Source organism: Suricata suricatta, chromosome 9, assembly GCF_006229205.1.
Source record: "Suricata suricatta isolate VVHF042 chromosome 9, meerkat_22Aug2017_6uvM2_HiC, whole genome shotgun sequence".
Taxonomy (NCBI): Eukaryota; Metazoa; Chordata; class Mammalia; order Carnivora; family Herpestidae; genus Suricata; species Suricata suricatta.
In genome coordinates this window covers 93867786-93880999 of record NC_043708.1, presented here as the reverse complement: position 1 = coordinate 93880999, position 13214 = coordinate 93867786, and the positions used below count along the sequence as shown (strand labels likewise).

At 37.5% G+C, this 13214-nt stretch overlaps 1 protein-coding gene across 2 annotated transcripts in view; it reads left to right on the top strand.

Annotated features, from left to right (window-relative positions):
• Nucleotides 1-2428: 2428 nt before the first annotated feature.
• DNAAF4 (dynein axonemal assembly factor 4) overlaps nucleotides 2429-13214 on the top strand; it is a 65234-nt gene continuing 54448 nt past the window's right edge. For both annotated transcript variants that reach the window (XM_029951660.1, XM_029951661.1), the window contains exons 1-3: nucleotides 2429-2593; nucleotides 2942-3089; nucleotides 5975-6108. In XM_029951660.1, the coding sequence (XP_029807520.1) occupies nucleotides 2471-2593; nucleotides 2942-3089; nucleotides 5975-6108 (405 nt within the window). In that variant the 5' untranslated portion in view covers nucleotides 2429-2470. The remainder of the gene's footprint in view (nucleotides 2594-2941; nucleotides 3090-5974; nucleotides 6109-13214) is intronic.

Below are 13214 nucleotides of genomic sequence, written 5' to 3'. Positions count from 1 at the left end.
TTTATATGTAAAATATCTTAACATTCCTTCTTGTGCCTTTTGGTGAACACCAGTTCTTAATTTTAGTCCAAGTTTTCAATGTTTTCTCTTTATAGTTGATTTTATGTCATATTTAAGAATTCCTGTCTTACCCTAAGATCATATGGATATATATTTTAATATTCAAACTGTCTTTAGTTCATCTGAAACTCATTTGTGTGTATGACACCATATGCATGTAGAAATCTAACCTCATTTTTTCCCATGTGGCAACTATTACTCCTAGCAACAATGTATTCGATAGCCATTCCTGTCTGTGCCATGCGGAGCCATTTCTGCCATATATCAAACTTCTATTTATGTATGGATTAAATTAGAGCTCTTTTGTTTTTAAAATGTAGTAAGAAATAGTTTAAGAGTTTGAATGTTTCAAGGCTTGTGAAATACTGTTTAGATAAGTATATGAAACATAAAACAATCTGTAAAAGTTAATGTTTTATATTGGTCTCAGTTGATGCAATGATTCAGTAATAAACTTATCAAGTTTTTTAAAGGATAATTCATTCAGAGTGCAGAAGGTATAGTAAGACTATGGTAGGTTGGAGAACAATTTAACTGCAGAGGTGTGTATGTGCTTAACAAAGTGATTGCTAACAGATTTTTAAAGCCTCAAACAACACAAAGTATCCCATTTACGATCTTCCATGGATACATTTTCTCACTTGTGTTTTTACATAGTCAGAGAATCTAGATTTTATAATTTTATGTGAAACAAATGCATAAATCCTCTCTTTGGGAGCACAGGAAAGTCTGAAACAAAATGGTAAGAGTAAGAATAGAACCAAGGGGGGGAGGGAGAATGACAAAAGTGAGGACAAGGGAAAAGAAGTCTAAGGATGGCCCCTGGTATTCTAAGTTAGCTAACTCGAGATGATGAACTCCTAACAAAATTGGGTAAGGTACTGAGGGGTGTCCTGTTTGGGGGAAAAGATGATATTTTTTTCTCTCAAGTCTGCTACTCCTAAACTTTCCTCAGGGAAATTTTCAGGAGGTTTGAAATTTGTGTTAAAATCCAGCAAAAGTAAAAAGTTAAAAATCCAAGTCCATTGTGACTGGGTGGCTGAGTCAATTAAATGTCTGACTTTAGGTTTTGGCTCAGGTCATGATCACATGGCTCATGAATTTGAGCCCCACATCAGGCTCTGTGCTGACAGTGTGGAGCCTGCTTAGGATCCTCTTTCTCCTGCTCTCTGCCCCTCTCCCACCCTTTCTCTCAGAATAAAGTTTAAAAGCCAAATCTGCATGTGGCAAGTAGTTCATAGGTGCTTATATTTCATGTAAATTGATTGTTTTCTTCTGTTTTAAACATCAAATTCCAGTAACTTATAAACCGAGTCTAGAGAAAGTAGCTCAGAGAAAGATAATTGGAATGGAAGTTAAGAGATCAGGATTTTAATCACAATTCTGCCACTCATGTATGTGGCATGGGGGTTAAGTATGGGGGCCTCAGATTCCTTAAATATGCAGGATGAACGACATCACTTTTACATCTCCTTCCAGAGTTGAAGTTCTAAGTCCCCTTAAGCAATTGTAAAATGTACCCATGCAAATTCAAGGTATCCTACAGCTGAGTTGCAATCAAGCATTTGTCAAATGAGTCTTAGAGCCATGTCTCCCTAGATGTCAAACCTCGGAGTGAACCCGACCTACACTCTTTTGGTGGCCTTAAGGTTGATAGGATTTGGAACACTACAATAGTAATGTCAAGCTCCCAGGCCAAGATGTTGGTATGATCAGGAAATTTCCAAAACAGGAACACCAAATGATGCTCTGACAGCCTCCATGGTAACAAAAGGCCAAGACTGCAAGACGCGTGGGCTTCGCACCTGCTTCTCACAGTTCGCTCTTTCCCATAAGGGCACATTCTTTTCTTTTCTTCCTTCTTTCCTTCTTTCCTCCCTCCCTCCCTCCTTTCTTTCTCTTTCTTTCTTTTCTTTCTTTTTCTTTCTTTCTTTCTTTCTTTCTTTCTTTCTTTCTTTCTTTCTTTCTTTTTCTTTTTCTTTCTCTCTCTCTCTCTCCCTCCCTCCCTCCCTCCCTCCCTCCCTCCCTCCCTCTCTCTCTCTCTCTCTCTCTCTCTCTCTCTCTCTCTCTCTTCTTTTCTTTTCTTTCTTTCTTTATTTCATCTGCATTCACAGGCGTCTTTTTCTTAAGACGAGGACTTATTTCTTTGGTAATTCACTCAGCCCACAGGTATCGGACAGCCAGAGAAGTGGCATCACTCGCGCCAAGATGCCCAGGCAATCACAGGAGGTGCTCACGGGGCGGTTCTGGAGAGGTCGCAGGGGCGCGCCCGGGGCACGCTGGGAACGCGCGGGGCGCAGAAGCCCGGCCTGACCCGGAAGGGCTGGCGCTTGGTAACCCCGGCTTCCCTAGCAACCGAGCAGGTGCTGGCCCTAACCAGCCGCATCCTCGGCTACTACCGCCTCCGGAGATGCCCCTGCAGGTTAGCGATTACACCTGGCAGCAGACTAAGACTGCGGTGGTTATCTCTGTGCCCCTTCGAGGCGTCAGCATCAGAGACGCGGACGTGTTCTGCACGGAAAACTATCTGAAGGTGGGAACTCGAGCTGCGCCAGCAGGGTCCTCGGGGGCGTGGTCCGAAGCTTCGGCGAGCGCTGCTGGGTGCACTCCGCGGGCGCGTTCTTGCAGATAAGCGTTTTAAAATTTAGTTCTTTTTTTTAAACCAAATCCCATCAGATGACACCTCATCTTTAGACAGATGTCATCAGATCAGAGCTTATTTTTATCCAGGATTTCCTCATGCACCTTGTCGATCTTTGGTGACCTCAAGTAAATTTATAGCGGGCATCTAAGAAAATGATTTTGACTTCCATCCCTTGTTTCTTAAAGGCTTAGTCTTTATTTTGTATAACTAAACCTCCGTTTATCCCCTTCTGAATAGGTCAACTTTCCTCCATTTTTATTCGAAGTGTTTCTCTATGCGCCCATAGATGATGAGAACAGCAAAGCCAAGATTGGGAATGACACTATTATATTCACCTTATATAAAAAAGAAGTGGCCATGTGGGAAACACTTTCTGTGGCAGATGGTAAGTTTTTTTATTCAAAGGTGTTCATCTGGTTGTGCTCTTTGTATTTTATACCTTTAAAAAATTCTTTTTCAAAACAATGGTTTCTCTAGTAGAAGAAAAAAATAGGAACATGAACATGATTTATACAGTGCTTCAGCTGCCACTTAAATAAGTTAAAGATTGAAAAATTCAAAAGTTGGAGCACATTGGTAATAGTTGTCAAACAGATGTGGGCTTGTATCTTCAGAGGCTTAGTTTAGGGCTCTTGATATGATCTTTATTGAGCACTAATTTTGTATAGGCATTAACACATCTGGTAATGCTACGAACGCCCTGTTACTTAGGGTACCTTCCCCTCTCTGGCCAGTTTTTGTTTGTTTTTTGTTTGTTTGTTTGTTTGTTTTTTAGGTTAGGCTACTGAGGCACAGAAGGGTTGCATAATTGGCACAGGTCACACAAGGAGTAACTGGCAGACTGGAACTGGAGTCCTAGCAGTTTGACTCTAGAGCAGTGATTCTTCAAATTATCTACAAAACTTTTAAATAACACAGATGTCTGAAACTCACCCTAGATCAGTCAGATCAGTTTATGGGAGTGGGACACAGGTGTTGGTAGTTTCAAAACAGCTTTCCACAGGTGATAAGGTACAAAGCTGAGATTCCCTGTTCTCCGTTCTCCTAATCAGTACTCTGTTCTGCCAAGATTGGCTTTGTGGGTCAGTAATTGCCCTCCACTCCTTTACCTCTGTTTTCTTCCTCCTTCTAGTTGTCATACATTCTAGGGCTTTATATCTACTGCCTGAAATTTTCCTTAGGCCTCTGGCATTAAACCTTGAGTAGGAACTACTGAGAATGCGGAGATGGATGTCATTCTTTATATTAATGCTTTCTTGGTATCTTGCAGTAGAGTTTAATTTTGTAATTTCCAGGACCAGGTAGATTTTTCTCTGAAGTCTGGTATTCAGCTCAGAAAATACTGGTTAAGGTAGATTGCCATACTCCGGTTACTTTCATTCTTTAATAATTGCCAGACTAACTGAAGAGTTTTCTTTCTTTTTTTTTTTTCTTTCCTAACCATGATCTTCCTCTTTGTTTATTACATCTGCTTTCATTGCACATGCACCTGATTCTTGTTTTTCATGGTCATTTGGTCATCCATTCCACATTTTGACCATTTAAACCAAGGTTTAACAAAAATCTTCCTGTATAGGACCAGGTATTAATTTGAATATAATGGGCAATATGGCCTCAAAAGCAGCTAATAGACCATTTATACTTATTGACACTGATATTTTTATTTTATCTTTTTTATTTGTCAAAAAATATTATTTGATTTTTCAACTACTTAAAATATAAAAATTATTCTTAGCTTGTGTGCTAGAGGAAAATAGGCAGCAGGTCAGATTTGGCCTTAGTTTGTCACCTTTGATTTAGACGAATCAAAACAGTCTTAAAACTAGCTTATGTAACAAGTAATGAACACTGATTTTACTTCAAAAACCACGTTTGAGATTCCTTTAGAAATCAAACTCAGTTACACATGCAATTCAGTGAAATTATTTCTTTAAAAATACTGTTTTTCACATGTGGAACTACACTCTGTATGCCAAGCGTGCCTCATTATTTAAAACATATTTGCTTCATTTTTTCCCCTGAGTTCTTTCTTGGTATATTTCTCATTTTTTAGATGTGAAAGTCGGTTCTTTTAATTAATTTTGCCTGTGAAGCTGGTCCAACTGCCTTCACTCTGTTAATAAATAGGAGGTGGGTTGGGAGAAGCTTCAGGCTTAATTTGGTTCCTAGCCCTAGTCAAGATCTTGAATGAGTAAAAATTCCATACTTTTTTTCCCCTTTTTCTTTTTAAGACAGTTTCATTGAAAGTTAAAATTCCAGTGGCTCAGTCAGTTAAAAATCTGACTCATCATCATTTTGCCTCAGGTCATCATCTCACAGTTCATAGGTTCCAGCCCCCTGTTAGGGCTCTGCACTTATGACTGGAGCCTGCTTGGGATATTTTCTCTCTGCCTCCCTCTCTCCCTCTCCCTGCAGCCCCCAAATAAATAAATAGACTTAAAAATTTTTTTAATTCCATACTTTTTTTTGAAAAGCAGGTAAGAGTTTATTGGAATATAAGATTAGAAAGGAAGAATAGTAGCAATGCTCTCGTTACAGAGAGGGGACCTTCAAAAGTGAATGCCCCTAATTCAATACTTTTTATTTAACCTCCAACTGAAATTTAGCATTCCCTTCAATTATGAATGTAGGCAACAAACAACAGTTGTATCAACAAATATCACAGATACATTTATATCAAAGTACCTCTATCTTGTATAATCACTGAAATTTTAGTATTTATTATACTTGTTGCTATATATTATTTAATGCATTAATGAAGAAGCACCTATTAGTTTATCACAAAAAACCCTCCTTTGTCGGAGACCTCATAATGATTATTTATTGTGATTAGGTTTATAAGCAAAGAGCCCTGATTTCTTGACAGAGAAGGAGGGGAGATAAATGTGTACTCTTTCCCTCTCCCTCTCCCTTCCCCCCTCTCCTCTTCCCCCTCTCTCATTTAATTACCTCTCTATCCCTTTTATGTCCCTCTCCTCATCTTTATTCCCCATCTTATTCACCTTCTCTGCTGTTCCTACTTTCTCTCATCCCCTCCCCCCACCCCACCCTGCCTTTATCTCCCTCTGTAGTAATTTATTGGTGTTACAGTTGCTTGCTTACCTTTTAATGTTAGCTTCTTGGCGGGTTTAATACTGAGAAATGTTTTCATTTATCCTTGTGAACTTGGGTTCCCCCCAGAATCTCATCCTGGATCAGTATATTGGACAGTTTCCTCATAAACAAATTACTCATCAAAATCCTAATTTAGTGATATTTCTTATGCTTTAGTTGACAAAAAGATGATGCAAAGCATAAGGGAGAAATCTATTTTACAAGCACAAGAAAGAGCAAAAGAAGCTGCAGAAGCAAAAGCTGCAACAAGGCGAGAAGATCAAAAATATGCACTAAATGTTATGATGCAGGTAAGTTGCATACTGATAGGAAAGTCCTCTAATTAAAAAGAATAGTAAACTGTATAAGGATAATTCATTTCAATCACTGTACTTCCTCGCATCTTTTTTCATGGTTTTGTTATAGGACTTACTATGTTATGTAGGCTCTCTACACAACAGATTGACTTGTTTCAGGGAGAATGTTCTATTTCCAAGGTAGTAAAAAAATTGTAAGGTTGTATGATAGAAGTGTTTTACTTATTTTTAATCTTGGAATAATGGACATGATCATTTAAAACAAGAAGAGTCTAAGAGCACCTGAGGGGCTCAGTTCATTAAGCGTCCGGCTCTTGTTTCGGCTCAGGTCATGATCTCACAGTTCCTGAGTTCGAGCCTTTCATCAGTTGTCAGTGGGGAGCCTGCCTGGGTTCTCTCTTTTCCTCTCGCTCTGCTCCTCCCCTGCTCACTCACTCAAAAAAATTACATGGGCTTTTAAAAAATTAAAAAGAAATAAAAAAGGGCCTAAATACTAAATATTAACATATTAGTATCTTTTTTTAACTGTTGAGGCTTTCAAGTTAAAGCTTTTAATCAGCAATATATTTTTTGACATAAAATTCACATACCGTATAATTAACTCATGTAAGGCTTACGATTCATTAGTTTGTCATATATTTAGAGATGTGTGACCATCATCACAATCAATTTTAGGACATTTTCATCACCCCAAAAAGAAACCATGTGCCCATTAGGAGTCACTCCCCATTTCTCCCATCCACTCCAGCTCCAGGCAACCACTAATCCACTTTCGGTCTTTATAGATTTTCCTGTACTGACTAATTTTTACAAGGAAATTCTTACCTCATATTCTCATTTTGACATCTTGAAATGATTAAGGAATCTAAAACTGGCATCTCATGAAGAGCTCTGTAGATCCAAGTTTCTTATTTTGTATTTGGATTACTACTGTTGTATTCAAAGGTTTCTCCACTTCTCTCATTATTTCTACTTGGTGTGTGTTTGTGTGTGTGTATGTGTGTGTATGACTTATGGTTATATGCTTTGTCTTTTACTTGAATATTGGACACATGGTCAGCTGACCAAAGATTCCTGCTTTCAGTATACTTGAGTTCCATCTTTTCTTTATTGTGTGTGCTGTCAGCCTTTTGATTTTATCATTTTCCTGAATTTCAAAAAATAAAAGCAAAATAATATAAAATTTGTGGTAACAGATATTTACTGAACTAATAAAATAGTTAAATAATGGCATACATTTTGCTGTATTGGCAAAATAACAAACCTAGCAGTACCACCATGCTGTATCTTGAAGTTATTAATATCCTGATACCTGAAAGCCTGACTTTGGTATTTGGAAAGTGGTTTTAAGGATTTTAGTGTATAAAATATGAAGCTGTAGATTATATTAAAGTGGATAGAACCTAATGATAAGTCTGTAGCCTATACACTAACTGTCCATGTTGTTTGTATCTTTTCTCCATTAGAGTTCAGAGTTGGAATTATGTTTTCTTTCTTCCTTTTTATAGCCATTGCCAAGTTAAATAGTAGGTACTCAAATATTTGAATGAATTAATGTGAATACATTGCTCTCGTACTCTGTGACAGTAGCAAAGTTCTGTTTTGATGGATAGGTGCAGCTTTTTTTTTTTACTCTGATCTTAGACATTCAGAAAAGAACTTTCATGGTTCAATAAGAGTAGATGAAGAGATACAACCACAAAAGGCAACCTGTTATTAGCTTAAACCAAAAATTTACTTAAAACTTGAATTACATCTCAAAAAAAGAACAGTTTTTAGTAGTAGTCTTTTGAAAATAATGAACAGGGCTGGTGCTGAGATCATTATAATGTCAGTTCACTGTGCTGTGTTAGCCTGCTTGGGCTACCATAACAACATACCACAGAGAGGATGGCTGAAACATCAGACAGTTCTAACAGTTTGGAGTCTATAAGTCTCAGATTGAGGCCCAGCAAAGTCCATTTCAGGTGAGGAGTCTATTCCTGGTTTGGCAGTTGGCAGAGGAGAGAGAGAGAGAGAGAGAGAGAGAGAGAGAGAGAGAGAGAGAGAGAGAGAGAAAGAAAGAGACAGAGAGAGACAGAGACAGAGAGAGAGAGACAAACAAAGAAATCAGGTGTCTCTTCTTACCAGGACACTAACCCTGTCCTATCTGGCCCCCACCCTTATGACCTCATTTAGCCTTAATTACTTCATCAAAGGCCCATTTACAAATATAGCTACACTGGGGATTAAGTCTTCCACAGATAAAATTGGAGACACACAAACATCCAGTCAATAACACTGTGTAATAAACTATCCAAAATTTAGTGACTTCAAGGCACAAATACTTATTTCTCAACATTCTGTATGTTGGTGAGGCATTGGGGCTGGATTTGTTCTGCCTGGGTATTCTAGGATGGCCTCACTCAAGTGTCTGAAGCCTTGCCTGGAAGAGCGGTAGCCTCTCTACATGTGGTGTTTCGTTCTCAGGAGGCCAGCCCAGTCTTTTTTACTTCACAGTCCAGGTCAAAGGAAGGCTCTAATTGCGTAAGCATTTTCAAAACTTTTGCTGTATCATATTTACTAATGTCCCATTAGCCAAACTATGTCATATCGCAAGCTCAAATTCAAGGACTGGAGAAATAGACGACACCTCTTCTAGGAAAGGGGAATTAAATCACACTGTATAGGGTCATACATACAGGGATGGGAGGAATTTGGGGCCACTTTGCAATTTACTCAGTTTGAATTTAAAAGATCAGGATTTACATAATAAAGAGAATTTGACTCATGCAACAGAAAAAATTCAACAATAAAGCAATGATCAGATATAGTTCATTCAAGGCTCCGATTCCATATGTCTGCATCATCTTTAGCACTGCCTTTTCTTTGTGTCTATTTTATCCTTAGGCTGATGATCCACATCCGCATATAACAAGGCCCAGTGGAAGACAGGCTATTTTGTTGGCTCCCTTGTAAGCCACATGAAATAATTGCTTTAGATGCTATAAAATGATATTAGAAATGATAATCAGTTTGACACCTGTTCAGATGAATCTTGAAGTCTCTGTGGCTCCAAACTTAGCTTACATCAGCCCTTTGGTATCTTTGCTGCTGATCTATCATTTGTTCATTTTATTGAAGACTCTGAACGGCGTTGCTACAGAGCTGAACAAGTCATTTTTCACTTTCGGTTTACTCATGGTACAGAGAAAGTGACAGCAAGAAAAACACATTGCATCATAGGATGCACAAGAGCTCATGGGAGGATGAAAAGAGAACACTGACAAAAGGCTGGCATCTCAGCCTGAGAGTACGGGCCGGAAATAGGAGGCAGTGTTGTTTGTGCCCAGTGCTGGGGAATGAGTCACAGGTACCTAGGGAATAAATGGAAAAATTAGAGACAGCTTGGATAAGCATGTGACAGAAAGGGGTACAGCGAGGGAACATTTGTTGGTCAGAAATAAAATCTTAATATTTTGAAATTTTTCCTGAAGGTACTCTTTAGGGATTTTCAGCAAGAATATCAAATTAATTGGGTTTGTATTTTGGAAAAGTTCATTTTGGTTTATGAGTGTGAAGTGCTTGTAGAGAGGAGACAGAGCTTTTGTATGTTTAAGATGGAAAGACTTTGAACATATTTATATGTTGAAGAAGAAGGCCAGTGAAGGAGAAGTTGATAAAACACCCAAGGGACGAGATTGATGATGATGATTGAAGGTAAAGAGGTGAAAAAGTTATTCTTAAGTAATAGTGGGATATATTCTTTAAATATTTATTTATTGTTGAGAGGGGGGAGAAAGAGAGAGAGAGAGAGAGAGAGAGAGAGAGAAGTGAAAGGGGCAGAGGGAGAGGGAGAGGGAGAGGATCCCAAGCTGTCCACTGTCAGCACAGAGCCCGACTCCAGGCTTGATCTCATGAACTGTGAGATCTGAGCCAAAATCAAGAGTCTGATGCTTATCCTATTGAGCTACCCAGGTGCCCTGTGGGATATTTTTTCTTTGGACACTAGAAGGCAAGAATAAGGAATAACTAAGTATTTGGAAAACTGTTAAGGGCACAGACAGTTAATCCTTTGTTATTAAGGTGAAGGAGACAAGAGGGAAAGAGATTGAGGGAGAGGTGTAGGTTTTGAGGTGATTAATGAAAGTGCGGAATACAGATGCCAGACTAATCTTCTGAAACATGCTCTCTTTGACAGTTTTGACTGCTAATGCCTATTTTTTCTATCTTCCTATTTTGTCTTATAGATTGCCTATTTTTTGCATTTTCTTTTTGTTTTCTACTTCAGGGGAAGTACTACTTCACTTTTGCCCTCTGAACTTTTAACCTAGGTAGATCAAGTGTGAGGTGCTTTCTTCTACTTTCTTTTTCTTAAAGATGAAACCCAGAAATCTCAACCTGTGAAACAATTTTGTCTAATCATGCAGATGAGGTATGAGTTGTTTTCTGGAATTGTCTAGATTATACTACAGTGCCCTAAAAAGTTGTTATCCATGGGGGTTGATTTCAGCTCAAGACATGATCCCAGAGCCCAGGGATTGAGCCCTGCATCAGGCTCTGCTCTGATAGCACAGAATCTGGCTTAGGATTCTCCCTCTCTCTCCTTTGCGCTCTCTCTCCCTCCCTCTCTCTCTCTACCTCTGTCCCTCTTTCTTGCTCATTATTGCCCTCTCTATCTAAAATAGAAAAAAAAATAATTCTTATCCATGAAACCACATATACTGTTTATTGAAAGAGTGTACAATGTACAAAAATACCACAAGGAATGACTTGGCCATTTTTAACCCTATTTTTAATAGAATATTAAATATTCTATTTATTCTAAATATCTACTCTATTTTTAATAGTAATTTTAATGTTCCTAGCATTTTTTGTATCCCCCAGCCCCTCCTTTGTCTGCATCTTTCCTTTCAGTGTTCATCAGCACCCTCTTGACCCTATTGACGTTCTCACAATCCTGTTTCTTGCTTTTACATAATTAGCATTATCCCTATAAACCCATCTCTAGGGCTCTGTGCTTTTGGTATCTCCTGTTCTAACTCCTTTGACCTACTCTTTGTATGTGAAGTCTTCATTTTCTTACCTTGTTATTAAGTTATGACCATCATAAGACACTTAATTATGTTGTTTGTATACTCAGTATCACTGTTCCTTTTGAATTTTATTTTTCACCTTTTCTGTCTTTAGTGTTTCTTTTTTTAATTTTTTTAACGTTTATTTAATTTTGAGAGACAAAGAGACAGAGTGCAAGCAGGGAAGGGGCAGAGAGAGAGGGAGACGCAGTATTCAAAACAGGCTCCTGGCTCCAAGCTGTCAGCACAGAGCTGGATGCAGGGTTCGAACTCACGGTGAGATGATGACCTGAGTCAAAGTTGGGTGCTCAGCTGACTCAGCCACCCAGGCACCCCTGTCTTTGATATTTCTTATTGAGTTTTACAGACCAAATATACTTTATATTGTTTGCTTGTTTCTTCGTCAAAGTGTTCTATGGTGGCTTTTATTTTTAAGCTTTTTATGTTTTGTTTTACTGAGATATAATTGATAAAGTTCTAATATATTTCAAATACATAATGTGAACATTTGATATACATATCATTGTGAAAGGAATCCCATAGTGAAGTTAATTAACACATATATCACTTGATATAGTTATCCTTATATTAGATCTCAGCACTTAGAGCTGAAAATTTGTACCCTGTTATCAACTCCTCTCCATTTCCCCTACCCCCTAACCCCTGGCAGCCATCATTCTACTCTTTGTTTCTGAGTTCAATATTAAAAAAAAATTATATATATAAATGATACCATGCAGTATATATGTTATATATACTATTTGCATAGTATGTATGTATATGTGTGTGTATTATGAGCAGAATGAATGTGTGTGTATACATACATATACATATATCACATTTAATCTGTTCATCCATCAACGGATACTGAAGATTGTTTTTATGTTTTGACTATCTTGAATAGTGCTTCAGTAAACATGGTAGTATAGACATCTCCTAGAGATAGTAATTTCATTTCCTTTGAATATATATATCTCTTAGTCATTTGTATATCTTCTTTTGAAAAATGACTAGTCAGGTCTTTGGCCCATTTAAAAGTTTTTATTTATTTTCTTACTTTTGAGTTATGAGTCTTCTGTATTTTGCATATTAATCCCTTGTTGGCTATGTGGTTTACAAATATTTCTCCCACTCTACATTGCCTTTTCATATTGTTGATGTTCTCTTTTGCTGTGCAGAAGCTCTTAAGATGTAGTCTCACCTTATTTTTGCTTTTGTTGCTTTTGGTGTCACATCTAAAAAATCATTTCCAAATCAATGTCAAGGAACTTATCACCTATATTTTCTTCTAGGAGTTTTAGGTTTTGGATATTACATGCAAGTCTTTAATCCATTTTGAATTGGTTTTTGTGTGTGGTGTAAGGTAGGCATTCAGTGTCATTCTTTTGCATTTGAATATCCATTTTTTTAGCATCATTTACTGAACAGACTGTCTTTTCATCTTTGTACATTTTTAGTGCTTTTGTTAAAGATTAAGTGATAATACATATATAAGTTTATTTCTGGACTCACTATTTTGTTTCAGTGATCTATATGTCTGTTTTTATGGTAATACCATACTGTTTTGATTACTCTAGCTTTGTAACATAGTTTGAAATCAGAAACTGTGATACCTCCAGCTTTTGTTCTTCTTGCTCAAAATTGCTTTAACTACTCAGAATCTTTTTTGGTTCCATACAAATGTTCAGATTGTTTCTTTCTATTTCTGTGAAAAACGCTTTTGGAATTATGATGGGGTTGCAATGAATCTGTAGATCACCTTGGGTAGTATGGACATTTTAACAATATTAATTCTTCCAATCCATGAAGATTTATTTGAGTCATCTTCAATTTCTTTCAGCAACATTTTGTAGTTGTCATTGTATAGATCTTTCACCTCTTGGTTAAATTTGTTCTGAAGTATTTTATTCTTTTTTATGCTATTGTAAAATGAGATTTCTTCTTATTTTCTCTTTATGATAGTTTGTTGTTAGTGTAGGAATGGAACTGATTTCTTAATATTGATTTTGTGCCTTGCAACTGTACTGGATTTGTTCATTCTAACCA